This window comes from Hoplias malabaricus, chromosome 7, assembly GCF_029633855.1.
Source record: "Hoplias malabaricus isolate fHopMal1 chromosome 7, fHopMal1.hap1, whole genome shotgun sequence".
In the NCBI taxonomy this organism is placed as follows: Eukaryota; Metazoa; Chordata; class Actinopteri; order Characiformes; family Erythrinidae; genus Hoplias; species Hoplias malabaricus.
Genome location: NC_089806.1, coordinates 11,637,522 through 11,659,008, shown reverse-complemented (window position 1 = coordinate 11,659,008; position 21,487 = coordinate 11,637,522). Strand labels below are relative to the sequence as shown.

Genomic DNA, 21,487 nt, shown 5'->3' with positions numbered 1-21,487 from the left:
TCAACACTCACATACAGGCAGCTAATAAGCAAACAGCTAAAAGAGGCAGACAGCCACCTTGGAACCTGGAGAGCAGTTGGGGCTTAGATACCTTGCAGTGATGCTGAGGTTGGGGAAAATGCAGTTACTTCACTCCTTTGTCCTATTTTTCCCTGCCGGCCCAGGACCAGCAAGCTTTGTGCCCCAATCCAGCTTCTTTAACCTTTAGGCCACTGATTTTGCAGAGTTCTATAACCATGGACTAAGCTCCTGGTAACAGCCTGCTTCATTACTACTGGGAAGTGTTATGTGATCAAATCCAATAACCAACATTGTGGACTGGCCATTATTACAGCCACAGAGAATCCCTCTTTAATAACCCACTAGTGATAGCTTGTTAGTGCAGTGATTCCCAGCAACCTGCTGAAGACCTGCTGAATGGGAACTTGATTAAGAAAGAGAGAGGGGCGGGAGAGTGGGGTGATAAAGAGGTAAAGAGTAAAGGGTGGAGACAGTGAGAAAGGGGTGTGTGTCAGAAAAATATCCCACAGCTAGGGTCTTAAATAAAGAGAGAGTGTGTGTTCTGATATAGTCAAGCAGTGTAAGTTATGGGTGCTGTATCTTTTCTCCTGCCCCTGGCCTTGGCCCTGTCCTGTGGTTGGGGGGCTGAGGTGGACCCCACACTCCCATTTTTGGAATTTCTGGACCCAGGGAACAGTGTCCAGCTGCGATGGGGGTTTGACCAGTTAAATGACTCGATCGTCTTTGAGCTGAGTGTAAAGACCACAGGCTGGGTCGGCTTTGGTTTCAGCCACAATGGAGGAATGACCGGCGCTGACATTGTGACGGGAGGAGTGGGACCTAATGGTGTATATTTTACGGTAATAGAACCATATACAGAATGTGGTTTATAAACAAATATTAGTTCTTTTATCATTAAAAGGATGCAAGTGTGTATAAAGTCTATGTCTGGTATTATGCAGTCACATCCTCTGCAGAAGTTATATTCTATATATATTAAAGGAAAAATGGAGATATGTGTCTTATATAGCAAATATGTGCATTTATTGTCACTTAGAAAATTAATTAAATGTCCAAATCTCCCCATATTTTGCATGCAACCGTATAATACATGCATGCTTTCAACCATAAAGGAACTAATATAAGAATTCTTATATTAACCTCTATGTATTTCTTCTTGTTGTGTTGATCTAACTAATCAATATAAATACAGCCGAAAAGACTCCAAATCTAAAACTATTCCTATATTTAAACTTAGCTTTCACCCAAAAACCTGACACTAACTCAGTAGATATCTAAATCAGTTCATTAGTTCAAATCTATAAGGGATTAACAAAACATAATAATATCTGCATAATATCATGTATAATTATGTACTTTTATATGGTTAAAATATATCACGGGTGTGTAATTAAAATAATTAATCATGTCATGGTGCAATTATCACTATTAATTGCAGTTGGTTTATTTGCAGATATTTGAGCCTAAAGTATGGATTTACTATTTTAAATTACTGCATTTACTTATAGAGTTGATGAGTTGATGTGTTAATCTGACTAAATCTGAATTTATTCCTATATTTAAAGGGATTAACAAAACATAACCTGCATAATATCATGTATAATCATGTACTTTTATGTGGTTAATATATATCACGGGTGTGTAAGTAAAATAATTAATCATGTCACTGATCATGTTACTATTAATTGCAGTTGGTTTATTTGCAGATATTTGAGCCTAAAGTATGGATTTACTATTTTTAATTACTGCATTTATTTATAGACGAGTGGATGAGAATTATCAGAACAGAACTTTATATAAATGACTGCTTTTACCCATTAGCCACCTACTGCTGTGCCTCTAAACTGTGTTTGAAGTGCCCAACCTTTTTTTCTGCACTTGTCTAGAGCAGTGTTGAAGACACCACTGTAGAGACACTGCAGTAAAAAGTTGGATCACGTGCAGGATTCAGGGCCACCGTTCAAAAAGCAGCTTTCTTACAGCTGCAGTCCTGTTCCTTGCAGAGTTTGTGCTAAATGTGGTAACTTCTCTTGAATGTTTTACTACTTTGCTGTGTCCATGTAATGCTTGGTACAGGCTTTGGCACAGTGCCCGTCTGGTGCCTGACCACAACCAGACGAGGTCAGATTACTGGTTATTTCAGCTCAAAGTTACTCTTTTTTTTTTTTCTTTTTATAAAAACAAATCAATTACAAAATGACTATAGATTCCTAAACATTACTCTAGTAATGATTGTATATTTAACATAACTTTTAAAGAAAGGCATTAACAATACTAAAGAAAGAGAGGGAAAAAAATAGCTTCCTTTAAAACATATGGTAATCCTCATCTTAGACGTAGTCTCAATTTTACAAATTTACAAACAGCATTTTTTTTTAAAATATCACTTACTTTTTCTTTTACATTTTCTCTGCAATAATAACTGGTTTATTTAAACAGAATCTGTATGATTTACAACAAACAATTATTTTCTTCCTATTGAGTGTCTATACTATCTAAACATTGTATATAAGCCATAAGGTACCAACATTTTTTAAACATTCTTTGCTTGTTTTTCAGCATGTATGTTATTCTTTCTACTGGGAGGTTTAGTAACATGTGTCTTCCCCAATGTGAAATATTGGGTCTATGGGTTTTTTTATCATAAGTTTTTCAACTATAGATCGTGGAGGTCTAAGTAGCGGATTGTTTTGATTTGCTTTTACAAAACTTCTAAGCTGAAGGAATTTGAAGAACTGTTTTCTATCAAGAATAAATGTATGTCTGAGTTCTTCAAATTACATCATATTATCAGAGTTTAGGCAAGGCAAGGCAAGGCAAGTTTATTTATAGAGCACCTTTCATACAGAAGCAATTCAAAGTGCTTTACAGAAAAAGAAACAATTAAATTAAAAGCCAGAATAAAATCATAAAAGGTATCCATTTAGTGGATAAATGTCTTGCATTTTCCTCAGCCCTTTAGATGTCCAAGTTTAAAATGTAGTGTCAGCTCTTTCTGGAGAAAAAAACTGATTACCCAATATTGGATTATATTGAGACATAGCAGATGAATCTTTTAAAAAACTTCTCACATCGTACCATATTTGAATCCTGTGTTTTACAGTTGGTTACAAGTTTGTTTATGCAATTTTTTCAGAGTATCAGAGTATATATATATATATATATATATATATATATATATATATATATATATATGTATATATATATGTGTATATATATATCTGTGTATATATATATATATATATACACACGGGAAAAGGTACTTTTAGACCCCGAGATTCCATTTCTGTCCAGTGAAGGTTATCATTTGTTGAAAAATAAAACATAATGGACTTTAGTTGTGTAGCCCAGTAATACTATAGTAAATTTTAACCCCCCTCCGTTGAATGGTAAATACAGCAAAGAGAGACGAAACCTTGCTCTCCTATTATTCCATATGAATCTCCCAAATATTTTTTTATTTTCTGGAACAAATCTATAGGTGGTGGTGAAGTAAAAGTAAGTAATTTTGGCAGAACATTAATTTTTAGAATATTAATTCTATCAATTAGTGAGATGGGTAGAGACATCCATCTATCAATGGAATCCGTTTTTTTCCATCACGGGTTCATAGTTAACATACATTTTCTACATTTTCTATTTTTGGTACAATTTGTATTCCTAAATATGTAAATTGATCTACTATGTTAAATTGAGTCACTTCAGAAGGTGGGCTTCTTCTTTAATTTTGACTAAGGAGTTATATTGCTGATATGGATTTTTTTACTTAGTTTTGTGATAAACAAAATAACATCATCAGCATAAAGAGATATCTTATATTCACTTCCTCCTATTGTGATTCCATAAACGTGCGGGTGTAACCGTAAAGCTATTGCAAAAGGTTCCGTCCTTGGCGACATCCTCTTTTAATAACAATCAGTCATGATATATTCCTATTTTTCATGATTTCTACTGTAGTCTTATTGTATATTAGATGTACTCACATTTTGAAGATTTCCCCAAACGCAAATATTTCCAGTACATGGAAAAAATAGGGCCATTCAACCATATTAAAGGCCTTCTCTCCATCCAAAGATAGCAAGGCTCTATCTAAGGCTTCTTTGATTTAATATATTCAGTATTCTTCTAACATTATGAAATCCCCGCCTTCTGGTAAAAACTCTATTCTGATCTCTATCAGTTATTTCTGGCATTAAATTTTGAATGCGCTTTATTAAAATTTTAAATATTATTTTAAGATCTGAGTTCAACAGACTTATAGGTCTCATATTTTTGCATTTATTAGATGGTTATTGAAGTTATATAATCAAAGCACCATTCATAGAAGTGGGAAGATTCCTAATTTGAAAGACTTCTAAAAACATTTCGATTAGTGGCTTTAATAATTTCCTCTTAGGTTTTTTTTTATATAAATCTATTGGTAACTCATCAGGCCCTGCCTTTTTACCTGCTTTCATACCATCAATTACATGTTCAGTTTCTTCTATGGTAATTTCTGCCCCCAGAACCTCTTTAAATTCATCTGATATGGTTGGTATTACCAGTCTATCCATAAAAGCACTCATATACTTTGGATCAGTTTTAACTTCTGTATTATACATCTTTTCAGAAAAGGTTTTAAAAGCATCTTTAATTTCAACTGGGTCTATAATAGATACGTTGTTACTTATAATTGAAGTAATTGAGTTTCTTGTTTCTAATTGTTTAACCTGCCATGCTAAAAGTTTACCTGGTTTATTACTGTTGGTGTCTTAAGAGATTTTGCAACTGCTCTAGAAAGCTTTTCGTACTCAGCTCTCAGGGCCAATAATTATATTTCTGATTGTGGCTTATTTTCTTGTAAAATACCTTCCAAAACCTGAAATTTTACCTTCCAAATACTTTTCTTTTTTGATGAGCTTTTTTAGACTGAAAACTTATTATGTGTCCCCTTAGAAAAGCTTTAAAAGCTTCCCACTTTGTGCAGGCAGATGTTTGTGTTGTATTTATTTAAAAAATGTGTCTGTTTCCCCACATAGTTTATAAATTCCTGATCCTGTAACCAGTTATGCTCTTATGGTCCTTTATGAGCTTACTATCCTCATAAACTAAACAACATGGTTCATGATCTGAAATTACTGTATTATCATGAAAGCAGTTCTGTATTTTATAAAATAACCCATTCGAAACCAAGAAATAATCAATGCGAGAATATGTTCTGGTAGTACTAGAATAACATGAATAAGCCTTACCTTCTAAATTTATTTCCCTCCATATATCTAACAGACCTAATTCTTTAATAAATCGTAAAATAACAGATCGACATCTATTAAGGGACTGATCACAAACTGTGGACCTGTCCTTACTCGGATCCAATGTGCAGCTAAAATCTCCTGCTATTACAAATTGACCCTCAAATGTAGGGAGTGTAAGAAATAGCTTCGAAAACAAAAACGGGGTCATCCAGATTCAGGCCATAGAAATTCACTAAACTTTTTTGTGACAGAAGTGAACCTTGAATTATTAAAATCCCTGCCCATCTTATGCTTGATTACATTCGCCACTTGGAATGGGACTGATTTGTGAATTAGAGTCATAACTCCTCTACCCTGAGATGTAAAGGGCGCTAGGGATGGGCAGTATCCACATTTTTCATACCGTCATACTCTCTCAAAATATTTTTGCGGTATACGGTATTACCGTGGGGAGGGGGTTCTCTGTTGCGCTGAGCCTTATATCGGTAAGCACAAAGTCGAATGAATTCAGCTAAACGCAGCCTGACAGTGCACACTGACACATGTGTTGACGATAAAAACCCATTTCTGAGAGAGAGCAAATTTCAGCGACTGGTGCTGAAGGGACAGAAAAATTCAAAAATAAGCGAAATAAGACCGTGTACACTGTTTAGAAGCACAGCTGGCACTAACAGGCACTTGTGTTATAGCACATCACAGCAGATTTTTCAGTAAACTGAGGCTCAAAACACACATATTTGGAGGATAAAGCCATATACCTGTGAACACAAAGTCGAGTGAAGGATTTTCTGAGTATTTTGTGTGTTTATAGCTTTCTTCCTCTCTCTTTTAACCCAAACTCAGCGCTAAACTTACAAGTGCAGAGAGCTACTGGGCTTGTGTTTTTCCCCCCACCTGTTTTCAGACCATGACATCAGCAGTCATTGAGCTCCTAGAGTGCCCCCTCCCTGTGGCTCTCTTAAATGCACATGGACATTTTAGCCGACTTTTAAAAACAGAACAGAACACAGTGTCATAAATACCGTCAACATTTTTAAATACCGAGGTATATGGTATTATATCGTTATTCCGCCCAGCCCTAAAGGGTGCTACAAATACATTATCCTGCAACCTCTTTCTTATTTTAATAATATCTTCTTCTAATATATGTGTTTCTTGTAGGAATACAATTTTAGAGTCCATATCCTTCAGCCTTTTCATAACCTGTTTGATTTGTTGAAGTTTGGGTAAACTTCTACAGTTCCAAGGAATAAAATTAAGCTTTACCCTTTGAGGCCTAATAACCTAAAATATCAACATAAAAAATGGATTACCTACTAACATAATCTTTTTACTTTTGAGGAGCATAACAAATTTAAAAGCAACAACCCACAAACTACACACTGGACATGTGTGAAAATAAGCCCCAGTTCCCCTTTCCTGTGGGAGTCCCCCCATTAGCTCTGAATCCAGTTATCACCATCCACTGTTCCTCACTATGAGAATCAGTCTAACCTCCATCTAGTCACAAACTAATTAGCAAACATCAACAAAAAAGCTCTCTGTGCTGCTTTCATATAACTAAAATACACAATGGTCTGCAATTATTAAATTCTCTTTCAAAACGTATTGCTGTGCCAATGATAGAATAAAGAAACAGGCTGTTAACCCCAGTTAGGACTTTAAAGAGAATATCTTAAGAGAATATCCAGATTATGTGGCAGACATTATCAAAAATTAAACACCCATTTCGATTTGTTCATGTTCCTCCTATCCTTCTGATAGAGAGAATGTAGTATGTCACCCATGGGAACTGGTCATTAAGTCCATCAATGAGGTCTCATCTATCAATTACCTACAATCCCTTGATGACAAAATAGCCCTAATCACCGGCTAGGACTTACTGTAGATATCCACATTGTGCCGCTACTTAGGATCCCAATTAGCTCTCACTTGTTTTGCTTCTGATCTTCACAATGAATTATTGTGCCTCTGTCGGAGTGTCAGATGCGAGTTTCTTCTTTATATGTCACCAAAAGCTTTGCCGGTACAATCACTGGTGAACATGGCCATACTCCTGCTGCTGTTTGTGGATTCCCCCAGCTAGATCTGAAAAAAATCTCACTTGTTGGTTCTTGTAGAAGATGACCTTCTTAGCCCAGGCAGCGTGGATGACTTTGAGTTTGTCCCTGTAGTTCAAGAACTTCATTATGAGCATTCTCAGCGGAGCTTTAGTATCCCTCTTCAGCCCGACCTGGTGTGCTCTTTCCAGAACAATTTGGCTGGAAACACCAACAACCACCAACACCTCTTGTATCCAGTTTTCCATAAATAAGCACATGTCAGTTCCCTCTACACATTCATGTTAGTTTACCAGCCTCAGGTTATACTGTTGTGACCTTGTTTCTAGGTCTAAAGATTTTCCCTCCAGTGTTTTATTCTTTGACTCCAGAGCTTGTACCGTAGCCTTTAGTCTAACCACCTCATCTTCAGCCATTGAAATTCGTAACGCGGTTTGAACTACTCGCTCTGTACAGTCTGTTATCTCCTTTCTAGTTTCTGCGAGGTCTGCTATGGTTCCATCCAATTTGGAGGAAAACTCAGTTTTGAGGGTGTCAGTTTCCGCCAGTATGGAGCTCACTTCAGCACAGTCAAGCACAGTTGTTTTCCCGGCCCCCTCATCCATATTGTTGCTAGCCTGTTCAGCCACACCGCTAGCACCGAAATGTGTTAGTTTTGATTGTTTCGTTGTTCTTCGTTTCTCTTTGCTTGTCTTATTAGAAGACATCATTACTCTTACTCTGTACCCTGGAGCAAATTACTGCTTATTTTGCAGAACCAAGACTTTCAGAAGTAGTTTTCAGGATTAGCAACAGAGTGGTGCTTCACACACCTTACACATTGGCTACCATCACCGGAAGTCCAGTAAAAATATTTCTAATGCAGTTCTTAAATTTTGAAATAGGAATTAAGTTGTGTGTTCACGTGGGTTTCCTCCCTGTGCTCCGGTTTCCTCCCACGCTCCAAAAAAACACACGTTGGTAGGTGGACTGGCCAGTGTCCATGGTTGTGAGTAAATGTGTGTGTTTGTTCTGCCCTGTGAAGGACTGGCGCCTCCTCCAGGGTGGGTTCCTGCCTTGCGCCCAATGATTCCAGGTAGGCTCTGGACCCACCACGACCCTGAACTGGATAAGCGGTGTAGTGGAAATAGTATGCACACGTTGCGGTGGCATTTGCACTACATAGCGGAGTCAATGATAATTAATTATTATTTTATTAATAATTAATTATTTAATTAATTTTGCTAAGCTCTATGTTTGGGAGCCATTAACTAATATGTAGTGTCCTTACCTGTCTTAATTTTAGCTTAGACAAGTAGGTCATCTTCACATATCATACAGCAGAATTAGCTAGAATTAACTATTATTAATGAATTATGCTCATTGACCCGCCGTGGGTTCATGAGTATGAAATGGAATCTGAACTAGAAGTTATAATTCCATACAAGAAAGGTGCACACACAAACAAATAACCAAGGATAGGTTTTATCACACAACTGGTTTATTAATTGTAATATCAAATAATGAATACTAATTAGACATTCATATAATAAAGTGGATTACAGCGATATATGAGGGAACAGGGAGATTAATATATGAGGGAATTTCTCTATGATAATTATTACCGTAAGGTCTAAGAAAGGCTATTGTTTATCCCAGCAAACTTTCAGTACCAACCCATGAGCCATGAAAGACATGAGACCATGTGACATTACGTATCCTGAGATGGACAGGGAGCATGTTGCTGACGGTGCCTTCCGGCACGACTTCCTGGAGTATTGCCGACATGGGCCATGTAGTTTACAGCCGCGGGTGTTCATTTTCTCCCGAGGCTTTCAGACGCAGCTGTCTGAGCTGGTGGTGTTCTGAAGGTCTCTGTGGGGATTCTTCGTCGTCGCTGATCTGCCGCCTTGTGAGAGAGAGACACGTCCATGCAGGTCTCTCCTGGGCAGGTTTCCTCATCTCAGAAGGTCATTCTGAGGGTGCGTGCAGCCGTCCTCTTCGTGGCGTTGTTGTCGTTTTGAGGGTCAGAGGTCTAAGGTTTCCTTCATGCTCTGGGTGTGGCATTGAAATTTTGCTAGGGTTAAACTATAGCTTTTCTTAATCTATAGTTTCTATCTGGACCATGCTTTAAAGGTCCAAGACTGTTTAATAAAGCCATGAGTCTGACGCCTGCAGAGTCATTTCCAAAACTCAGGTCATAGAGTATCTGGAGCCTTGAAGTGAAGAGTCGAACATCGGAGAAAAAGAGGAAGAAGCCTAAAAAGCTTAAAAGCTCAAAAAGCTAAAAAAAAAGCTCTTGTCATTTGGCGCCACAGGGTTTTAAACAGAGTTTAGAAAACCCGCCCGAATACCTGATTCGTCCTCAATGAGGGAGAATTGGAGCTTTTCTTGCTCCCTTTTTGGCTGTTTCCTGTACCTTGGGAGTGACATCACATAGAATTTATGACACTTGACAAGACAAAGACTTGACCATCCCTGGTGAGTGACTATCCCAGGATTCTGAATCATACTTTGCAATATAAAAGATTATATGTTAACACAAAGTAATATCATTAAGAAAAAGACAACCATGTTCTATATAATAATTAACCAACTAAACACATAGTATGTGGAAAAATGACTTTAAACACATGTAAATTAATTCCACCTATTTTGATTGTCAAAACGGGGTTAATTTCAAACAGTTGTGCCCATATACAACTTGTTTTCCATGTAAGAACTTTGGGATGTTTGAGTCTTTTAGAGTTAACAGTCTTTAAAAAGGTGTCCTTTTGGGCATTGTGAGTTTCAATCAAGATTGAGTCTCTGTGTCTCTCTGCATTCTTTTCTTGACCCTGAGGGTCCTTAAGTCATAAAAAAGGGTCTTTGGAGGGGGTTTTATCTCACCTTACGATCTTGGTTAGAGATGTCTCTGAAAACTAGCGAAAGCTTGGGTATTTAAAATCACATCTTCAGAAAGTCAAAATTTCTTATTAGAAATTAATACACATTCATCATATCCACTACAGCGGTTACAGATAATGAGTGAGTAAATGAATGAATGAATAAAAGCCTCCAATTTCAGAGTTATATGAAGCGTATTCCAATCTTTAGCAGCAGATGACTGAAAAGATGAGGAGCCCAAAGTGGTGTTTGTTTGGGGGGTTTTCAGTTGGATGGTAGTAGAGAACCTGTTGTTGTAAGTAACAGATACTGATTGCAACAGGTTTTGTACTATATGCAAGGTGGTGACTGACTAAGCAGTGTTTTGTAAATGAGTGTGAGCGAGTGTACACTGCGACACGTGTGTAACAACAACCAGTTAACCAGAGTGAAAACTGAACAGTGATGAGTTCTGAAGTGAGCATTTGTAACAAAGCGGAGAGCAGAATGGTACATCGGAGGAATGGCCACACAGTGAGCAGAGCAATGTGGTGCACAGTTACACGGTGAGGAATAGTGCAAGTCAACGACTCAAACTACAAAAACATGTTAACGGCATTTATAAAAACAGTGCTGATTATGACACCCCACACAGAGCTCGTCAGGACTGGTGACCATCTCAGTTTGTTGTGGAATTTCTGATAACACATAAATATGTACATTTAAAGACGTGAAATAGTAAAATGTGCCGTAAATGTAGCTCTGTACTGAGCATCCTGTGTGTGTTTTGTGAAGGACAGACATTCGGTGGGGAATTCCCTGCCTCTAGAGGACGAGCAACAGGATTATGGACTGCTCTCTCTGACTGAAACAGATGGACAAACAGTGATGAAGTTCCAGAGGTCAATCAGTGCCTGTGATGAGAACGATTACCCCATCACTGTGAGTAAACACACAGTCATTTCACAACACTCAGTTCATCTTCAGATTCTGCTGCTGCCTCATCTGTATCAGCCTCAGAAATGGCTGTGGTACTGTCACAGAAAAGAACAAAAAACAGGACTTTAAGCCCCTGTGGATCGGCAGGTGTGTGTGTTTCAGGTGATTTCACTCCTGTAGATAGGTCTCATACAGAGAGAGCTCTATTTTCTGCAGGGAGCCCTGAGGTGGACAGTAACTCTACACTGTACACTGTGTGTTTGTTCCATTACATTAAACACCTTTTCTCCCTAAAAGACATACATTCTGAACATTCAATAATATTTATTAAAAATATTATAATAATTTAATACAATTTTTTATCATTACCTTTGTAGTAGGTGCTAATTCTACTTGTGAAGGCTAAATGTTGCTTTCTCACGTGAAATCAGACTTCTTTTCAAACTTCTAACACAACACTAACAATAAAGCTAGGAGGAGGGTACTGCCTGTGCAGTTCCCTTATATTTGTTTACACATGCCCACATTGGCCAACCCTGATATATTTAAATAACCCTAGTTCCAAATGGCCACCATGTATTGTGCCTCCATGTTAAAATTTAAACAGTATCTACATATTGCATCAAAAAAAAAAAAAAAAAAACCACAAAAAAACAAAACATCTCTCTTTTATAAGGAAGTGGCAGTGAAGCTGATTTACGCCTATGGAAAGACTGATGACTTCACCTACCACGGGAGCCAGAGGGGCACCAAGGAGGTGAACCTGCTGAAGTTCATGCCCAAGGCCAGTCTGCCGGACAGCAGATACTTTGACCTGACCATGACCAACGTAAGGCTGAATTAGTTCATTAGTTCAAAGGGCATCACACACTCTCACAGTCACTCACAGCTATGGGCAGATTCACAGAGCCAATCCCTCTACAAAAATGTGTTTGGACTGTGGGAGGAAATGGGTGCATATTTACAGAAGTACAATCGTTCATTTATTGTTGATTGTTTTTACACACTTCACAAAAAACTACACAAAGTAGCATTCCTAATATTAGTTTCAAATTTTACATTTAATAAGGATTTCATTTAAATTAAGAGGCTTCTTTAATACACACATCTTTGGTGTTTTAATCTGGTACTTAGAAACTCCCTGGAAAAGAAGATTTCCAAAGAAATCTGAACTCTTCACATAATCTATGAAAGAAAAATAACCCTATCTTTAAATATACTTAAGCACACATAGACAATACATTTCAAACTACACCCACAAGGACTCAACAATTGAGTAAAGTTTCACACATAACAAAATTACAAAGTGTTCATTAGGAATTCTATAATGTTTTTTAAATATTCAGCATAATTCATTGTTTGAGCTGTCAATAAGTTTCTTTAGAGTGATGATAGAAACAGGAATCATGGTATCTACTATGAAAATATATAGAATATAGCCATTTTATCATCCCAGTGAGCACACATTTCAAGAAAGAAATAAGAGAATGAGAAAAAAAGTGTTAAAAAACAATCTCTGTCCCAAAACTTCTTTTTTAGTTTACTGTCCCAGCCCAGGAGACTACTTACCATTGCAAGATCATGAGAATCCCTGCACTTGATCAGAAGTACCACATCTATCGTGTAAGAAAACTGCATTTCATCTGGCCTCACATGAACTGGACAACCCTGCAGCTCTGATTGTGATCTGAAGTTTTGTTTAGAGATGCAAAGCTAAAGTCATTACAGAAGATTGTAGTGTTTTCATATTGTTTCCAGGTGGAGCCTCTGATAGAGAATGTCGACTTGGTCCATCACATGGTGCTTCACCACTGTCCTCCCACTGTAACATCACCCAAAGAGGGGCCCTGTTTCTCTGACCAAATCCAGACAGATTGCATCCAGATTGTGGCAGCCTGGGGGGTTGGCGGAGGGGTAAGCGACACTTTTGAGTAATAAAATGTTATCCTGGCTACTTAAACTACTGTTCTAGATTAGTTCAGTCAAACAGTTTTATAATTTTACTTTGTCTATGGCCTGCCCTAGTTGTTGGCTAGGTTTGAGGTCAGGTTAGGTCCATTAGGGTTCACCGTGATTGGAAATACATTTTACAATAATCTTGAAATACAGAAATACAGCTAAACATTAATTCAGTGGCTAATCCTTGTTCTGGTGATCAGCTACAGAGTACAGTTCTAACCCTAATCAAACACAGTTGATCCAGGTAATAAAAGCTTCCAAGGGAATCTGTATATCACTCAATCTGAACTCACTGCACAGTACAGTTGAGTTATACGAGATGTTTACCTCAACTGAGAAGTGGCTCAGGTACAAAGGCTGACTTAATTTAACGTTCAGGCAATCTGCAGTTCAGGTAAATATGCAACACCATTTTACCACAACTTTCCTAAGCTTCCTCTTACTTTTTAGTGGACACTTTGATGAAAAATACCAAAAAACTCATGGAAATTTTTAACATGGTTATTATGGGCTGCAACTTCATATACTCATTAAAAAACAGGATGTGTGTTTGTCTGTATGTATTCAGTCAAACTCTGCCTGTTCAGACTGCACTCTTGTTGCTGATGCTGTTGCTGATGCTCTTGTCAGCTCATCCCCTTTTGGTGAAGTTTCAGCTTGGTCTCACATTAAATCTTAGACTAAGTTAGATTACTGCAATGCACTATTTCATGGCTTACCTTCACCCTCTTCAGTACATTCAAATTTCTGTGGCCCGAGTCTTAGTTAAGAGTAAGAAATCTCACTGGCTCCCAGTTACAGAACTCTTCTGTTATAAAAACCTACTGTTGATATTTAAGGCTCTGCATGGCTTTGCTCCCACCCATGTGTCCTCTCTCCTACATCTCTGTTCAGCTTTTGTGCAAACGTAGGTCCTTTGAATCTGGTCTTCTGCCATTACTAGGTCTAGGTTTTGTTCTGTGGGCGTCAGGTCTTTCAGTTTTGCTGACCCCACACTTCAGAACTATTTTCCTCTCTTTCCATTTCCAAAGCCCAGCTGAAAACATATCTAAGAATGCTTTCTTTTTTGTTTAATTTTCTCTGATGTTAATTCAAATGTTTGTGCACATTTGTAAAGTGTCTTTGGGTATAGGTGAAAGGTAATATATATATTTAACATATTATTTCTCCTCTTGCTCTGAGAGTTTTCCCTTCCTGTCTACTCTGTGATGATTCTTAAAAAGCACTCCATCAACAAGAATAAAGCAGAAAACTTCAGATGCCAAACATAACATTTTTGCTGCACTTCTTTTATGAAGGAACAGACATTCTACAGCACATCTTCACCAGTGTTTAATCAACACTCTTATTGTTAAATGAACACTCTAAGTGTAAGATAGTAACACTCATCAACACTAATAGTGTAGAGTTGATTTGACACTGGTGAATGTGCTGTGAAGCTCTGGGTTTTTCACATTTCCAGGCTTTTGAACTCCCTGAGATTGCTGGGATTCCTGTTGGAGGTAAAGAAATGAACGTCCTCTACAGACTGGAGATGCACTACAACAACCAGAATCAAGCTTCAGGTAGAGTAACCAGGTGCAAATGCTAACATGAAAAAACTTACTGGCTTAATAGATACGTTTATTTTTTTTCTCCATCGATACCCATCATAATGCAACAGCTTTACCTGGCATATCAACACCTAATTTCTCTCACGTTTTTCATCATTGCAGCTATAAACTCATTAAAGAATGATGCCATGAGCTAAATAACCAAGGATTCTTGTTCACTGTTGTTATGGAAAAGAAACAAGCAACCCCCCCCCGCAAACTGGGTCTGCTATAAAGTATTGAACCTGTGACCTATCAACAACTAATTTCATTGTTTATCAACTAAAAACATTGTTTATCAGAACTACAATAAAGAATGATCCCATGACAACAAAACATATAATTACCTGATAGTCCCAAACTTTTAAATATAATAAACTATCACAGAAGGAAGCATGTATTTTATACACAATTGTTCCAATTAGGAGGGTGCATTGTTTTCCTAAAAACAACCCATTAATCACCAAAGATCTGAACGATCTACTGAACAAAATGCAGCAGGCTGCATTTTCACCCTGTCTTTGAAGCAGTCTGCTGGGCAGGAATCATTCTTCATACAAAAGACATTCGCCTTGGTCTTTTTCATTTTTAAAGGTTATTCTGTGAACTTTGCATTAGTGGTAGCTCAAAAGAGGTGATGGCTTGCTTCATGTGTCTCAGAGGAAGCAATGCTTGCCCTCACCTCTTCCCAGGTGTGATGGGGGTGGGGTACTTAGCTAACAGAGTGGACCTGGAGATGACAGAAGAAGTTCTGATAAAACATGGGTAATATTAATAAAAAATATAGAGTACATTTAAAAGAGTTTAAAGTGACCAGACCCTCTCTGCTGTTTGTGCAGGTCGTGTAGATAACTCAGGTCTGAGGATTTTTTACACCGCTCAGCTGCGGCAGCATGATGCTGCTGTTCTGATGACTGGATTAGCAGTAATTCCAGGTTATGCCATGCCCCCCAACGCCAAGGACTTCCTCACGTACGGCCTGTGTGACACCAGCTTAATACAGAAGGTACAATGGGCACTTCTACACAGTCAGACTTCCCTGAAACTCCTCTCCCTCATCCACACAAACACTCACATCTGGTCAGCACAAATTTTAACAAACTAAGCCCTTTGTTATCCCTATCATCACATCTCAGAGCTGATGTCTGTTTTCATAGGGAACAGATTTTTTGTTAAAAAAAATCCTATAAAGTTTTATAAGTTTTAAAAAGTTAATTATCTGAGCAGTAAGAATATAATTGTTCAAAAACAATCAAAAAAAAAAAAAAACACAGAATATTAGAATGAATGCTGGTTTAACCCTTTCCAAATCTCACATCATGGCGGTCCAGTATTATCTGAGGATATCATCCAATGCCTAGTTTTACAGATTAATAAACACTTAATTGTCTTAAATCCAGTGTGCTGTTGGTTTAACAAATCCATACAATCAAGAAGAACATCTGAAAACCTTGTTCTTCACACTTGCTGAACACACATCTACATTTTAGAAAATAATTCCTTTTTCTGTATTTACATTTTTGCATTTATTGTAATTAATTATAAAATGATAATAATCTTAGGTACCTATTACTTTTGGAAATATATGCACACTCTCTAAAACCCACACACACACACACACACACACCCACCATTCACTGATCAACCTTAAATTTATGACCACCTCGTTTCTACACTCACTGTCCATTCTAGACTGCCACAGTCCAGACTGTTTTGACTAGAAGTGAACACAAAGTTAATCTCTTAGCTTTTTCAGGAGGGAATTGGGAATCCAGCTTCAGTGAATGATGAAAAAGTCCTAAAGTATGTTTCCTCTTTCTCTTCAGGTCATCCCTGAGCCTGCACAAGATCTAGAGGTTTTTTCAGTCAGTTTACACACACATCTGGCAGGAAGGAAGGTGCGAGTTGGCCACTTCAGGTAAAATTATACCAGAGGCTTCAAGGACTGTGATTGACTGCTGGTCAATATTTGTTTGTTTTCTGCATTGAACACATTGAAGGAAACAAAAAGGGGGTGGTGCAGACTTTAAGGTAGTTATCTTGCCACATCGGTTTGGAAGCATTAGTAAACCTGTATGGCAGGTCTTTCTAATAAAATTCCCATGGTGTACTGGTCAGTGTGTATCGCCAGGTCACCTGGGAATAAGATTTATTCAGGAGTGAAGACGTTTCCTGTGGGGAAAAAAGGAAACATCAGAAACCTGATGATTTTGTACTGAGGGAATGTCTGATATTTTCCATTCTCTGACTGAGCCCAGGGACACTTCAAAACAATTAATACATAGTCTGTTAACACCACAGGAAATAATGGTCAGATGTGAAAACACAATGATTTCAAAAGTCCATGGCTGACTGTACAGTATTGTACTCCTTTTCTACAAATGAACATGGAGACTCCGGAGACTCTAGGGTCTTAATGAAACATCTGTGACATGCTTTAGTCAAAACATCACAAGGATCAAACACCACAGCAGTGTTCCTCCCCCTGTCTGAACAGCCCTGTTCAGGACTGGTTTCATCGCCTGTTTGTTTAAATGAGAATGAGCCACAGTACTGTTCAGAGCAAGAGCCCAGGAGTGAGGAGCGAGAAACTCTGGTTTTTAGCCATTTTGTTTTCTTTCTCTCTGTTCTCGTTTTTCTCAATATTTAATCAGTACACTTTATCTCTCTGCGCTTATTGGGTTTATTAGGCTCTGTTAAAACATGTGTTGTTTTATTTCACAGTTTGTTTTTTTCTTTGTTCTCGTTTTCTAAATAATTATTCAGTACACTTTATCTCTCAGCGCTTGTTGGGTTTGTTAAACTTGTGTTGTTTTATTTCAGTTTGTTTGTTTTGTACTATATAATTTGTTTGCTGGTAGGAGCTCAAGATCCCCAATTAATGCACTAATGTGCTCAGAAAAGAGATTTTTTCCCCATGTCTTTAAATTCTTGTCCATTTTTTCATGTTGTTTGCGGTGGTGTTGACCTTTCCTCACAAAAACACTGCCAAAATAAATCTGCTCCACTCCTTGAGGTTTCTGCTGTGTGAATGAAGAAAACAAATTAAAAAATGTAGAGCCAATCAGAATCTGTTGGCCGTTGTGCTCATGTTTTCATGTTATCTGCTTTTCTCTCCCTTAGGAATGGAACCCAGATTGATTTCTTATCTAAGGATGAAAACTACAACTTTGAGTTTCAGCAGATTACGAACCTGGGTAAAACCAAGACGGTTCAGCTGGTAGGTCTCTACTAGGAACATCTGTGGATTTCTTAATCACCATCTTAGTCACTGTGGGTGTGGCTTGTTAGGCAGACTCCACCACACACCATCATCATCTAAACTGAGAGTGAGACAAGCACATGTTTCCTCTGAGATATGTGAAGCTGCTCTGCTCTGTTCAAACTCATGGACACCGGAGAGATCAACACGCTTGATGGAAAATATTAATTTCCTAGTTCTGTTATGTCAGCTCACACATCCACAGGTGTCCGGGATCGTGCTGAGTGACAAGGAGAGAGCGAGGCCTGTTGTGATATCTTCGACTCTGCCTCAGAGGCTGAGGGAATTGACAGCTTTAAGTGCTTTTTATCTGACAGTGATAATCGTTATGAGTCCTATTTTGTTTTAATATAATTTAATAATTTTCTTATTTTGGTTTTGGAAGCTCCTGTTTCAGGAATGTTTTTACGTCTATTGTCTTGGCTGTTCCCTTCCTTCTGCTAGTGGATTGTTTAAAGGCTGTTTTTAATGAAAATGGTGGTTTCTGACTTTTACCCAGTACCACACACAGTCAGCAATCCACATGTAAAAATGCCCTGTTATTTTAGTTTCTGTTTTTAGACTGAATTTAACTTAGTTCTCTTCCTGCAGGGTGACAAGCTCCTGGTGCAGTGCACATACAACACTGAGGATCGTGCAGGTCTCACTTGGGTTTGTCACTTTACATCAATTAAAATGTATTTTAATTTTCCTTCTTGAAATCTGAACCAATTCGAAATGGATGGAAGACGCAAGTCGGCCACTAACTCTAAAATATACATTCTTCAGATTTCTATTTTTTTTATATTCTGCCCACAGGGGGGGTTCTCCACTACCGATGAGATGTGTCTGGCCTTCCTCTTCTATTACCCAGCCATGTCTCTCACCAGTTGTGTTAGTTTCCCTGACACCCAGGCCCTCAGGCGGGAAATGAGAGCAGCTAATGAAGAGTAATTCACTTAACATTTGACATTCTTCTAGAGAAAGTATAATTTATACATGTTTTAACCTTTGTCTGCTGCATCTCTAGCATACTGTCAGTGCTGGGACAAAACCAAAAAATATATATTCACATAAATGTAAACGATTGTTTCACATTGTGTTCGTTGAGAATGGACCAATAGTAATGCTGCAAAATGAAATGAAGATGAAAGAAAAATGTTTCATGTTCCATGTCAATATGTTTCCTTTTTAATAGAAAATAAAAATAGCCATGATAACGGACTGTATTTTTAAACCTGTGACCTTTTTAAACATATGACTATATTAACAACATGATCACACTCTGTCTTCAGACTCTTAATAAACCACTACTTCTTAAACTGTATTTTTATACTTTTTTTACAGTGAATGGAAGAAACTAATGATGACTAAGAGCTGGGATAAGAAGTCAGTGAAGGCGTATGAGCAGACCCTGATGAAGGTTCAGCAGTACACCGGAGTGGTAAACATAGCGGTGTGTAGTGAACATGTTTCTGCTGCAGCAGAGTTCTGATGTTCAGTTTAATGTTTATATTCTCATTTTTCTGCTGCATTTCTCACGCATTCAATTCAATCAAGTTTAACTGTGTAATCAGTAAAGATATTATAATTACTATATGTTGCTGCTGTCTAAAGAAAATGACACATCTCTATTTGTTATTGTGTTATAATTTCCTGCCTCACTTCGCTGCTTGTTGGTTAAAGGTTTTTAACATATGGCCATCTTCTCAAACATGGATTAAACTTAGTCTTACACTAGAACCAATTGTGTTCGATTGTAAAAAACCTATTGTCTTTCAGGTTAGGCCTTGCCTGGCTTTTATGGGAAATGGGCCTAAAAAACACCTATGTGTCCACTCTTGAGTAAATGCTGGTTTCACTTTCCCCCCCAGAACAACATATCTGTACACATGGATCTGATTCCTGAACTCAACACCACCACCACTGTGAGCTGTACCAGAAACAAAGTTGACATCCTGAGACCTGCAGTGGGGTTAGTGCTGCTCCTCTGGATCTTAGCATCACTGAGTCTGCCATAACATTCACAACACGAGCAGCAGAGGGAATCCAACCACAAGACAAGAGATATTCCAGTGAATACTTGATTACCTAAACTTTTTTTTTCTTTGCATATTTTGCTCAGACTGCAATAACGATGAGACCGATTGGTTATCAGTAATGCATCTTTTTTATAATGCCACCTAGTGGTCTTCATGCATTAGAGCAGGGGTGAACAACTCCAGTCCTGGAGGGGCGGTATTCAGAAAGGTTTGGTGATTCCTCTGCAAGAACATACCTCCAAAACCTGGCAATTAACAGGTGAGTTGAATCAGGTGTGTGTGTGAGAGAGAGAAGGAATCACCAAACTTAGCTGGATACAGTGCCTCCAGGACTGGAGTTGTGCACCCCTGCATTAGAGCTTCTATAATAATCCAATGTTAAATGTTTATTTCTTCGTTCTTTGATTCATGTAAGTTGCAGTTTATAGAAAGATTTTAAACATATAATTCACTTCCTTAAATATGTTATACTGATTTTTGTGATTAAGTGACTTTTCCTTTGTTCATGTGACTGATCAACAGCAGTATGTGATTTCTTGGCATGGCACTTTCAATATGTCCATATATATATATATATATATATATATATATATACACACACACACACATGTCAGTTCAGATACTGAACTCAGCAGCTGCACATACAGTTTGCACAGTGTCCATGGAAAGGTATTGCCAACTCATGAGCACATGTGCTCAAAGCCCAGCATGGGCTAGAAGAGAATAAAACCACCCAGCAGTGAGCTATGGAACAGTGGGACTGTGTTCTCTGGAGTGACAGAGATCAGTACAAAGCTTTTGGATGAGTTGGAGTGGTGTTTTTATTCCAGACCTATTCATCCAACAGCAATACCTGAAATCAACAATGCTCTTGTGGATAAATGCAATCAGATCTTCACAGAAATTTTCTGTGAAGATTAAAAGCTGCAGAGGAGTGACAAATGTCCTTGAATACCTTTCTGTTCACAGACAGCTTTCGATTGGAAAAGGCCTAAAAGGCTTTGGTCATGTAGTGATTGTCACTTTAGTTTTTGTTCCAAATTAAGACAATGAATATATTGATCTTTAAGTTATTTCTTTAATGAATTTCAAAAAGACTGTTAGAAGGAATTAAATGATCTCAGATGATTACAATAAAAATATATATTTTTAAGAAGCAATTTTTTGTCTTTTTTTATTTAATATATTGTTTTTTCTTCCAAAAACAAGAAAAGTATTCTTGATGTCAACAACTGGTTTAAAAGTGCACTATGTAATTTCCCTGAAGTTCCTGACTGTGGTTGTTGCTGTTGCATCCCAAATCCTGCTGAATGCAGTAGTGCATTGGTCAAGGTGGGCTCCAGTGGTCCACCAGGTGAAGCACAACAACAGACAGCCACTCTGTTCAGGAGTGTATATTTCCTCAGGCACAGAACACCATTGTGCTGATTTAATTGTTAAAACAATTTTCGATTATATTCTTCATATAAAAGTGTTAATTCGGGCTAGTTATAATGCAGATAAATTTGCCTAGTGCACCTTTAACCGCGGTCACGCCATCTACACTAGGATTTCC

At 37.8% G+C, this 21,487-nt stretch overlaps 1 protein-coding gene across 1 annotated transcript; it reads left to right on the top strand.

Annotated features, from left to right (window-relative positions):
- Positions 1-587: 587 nt before the first annotated feature.
- On the top strand, positions 588-20,465 carry LOC136702578 (DBH-like monooxygenase protein 2 homolog). Its single transcript, XM_066677704.1, has 13 exons — positions 588-860; positions 10,955-11,105; positions 11,779-11,927; positions 12,638-12,721; positions 12,857-13,012; positions 14,520-14,622; positions 15,489-15,655; positions 16,476-16,567; positions 17,773-17,869; positions 18,503-18,562; positions 18,710-18,840; positions 19,238-19,346; positions 19,765-20,465. The coding sequence occupies exons 1-13, from the start codon at positions 588-590 to the stop codon at positions 19,909-19,911; spliced, it is 1,719 nt and encodes a 572-aa protein (XP_066533801.1). The 3' UTR covers positions 19,912-20,465.
- Positions 20,466-21,487: the final 1,022 nt, after the last annotated feature.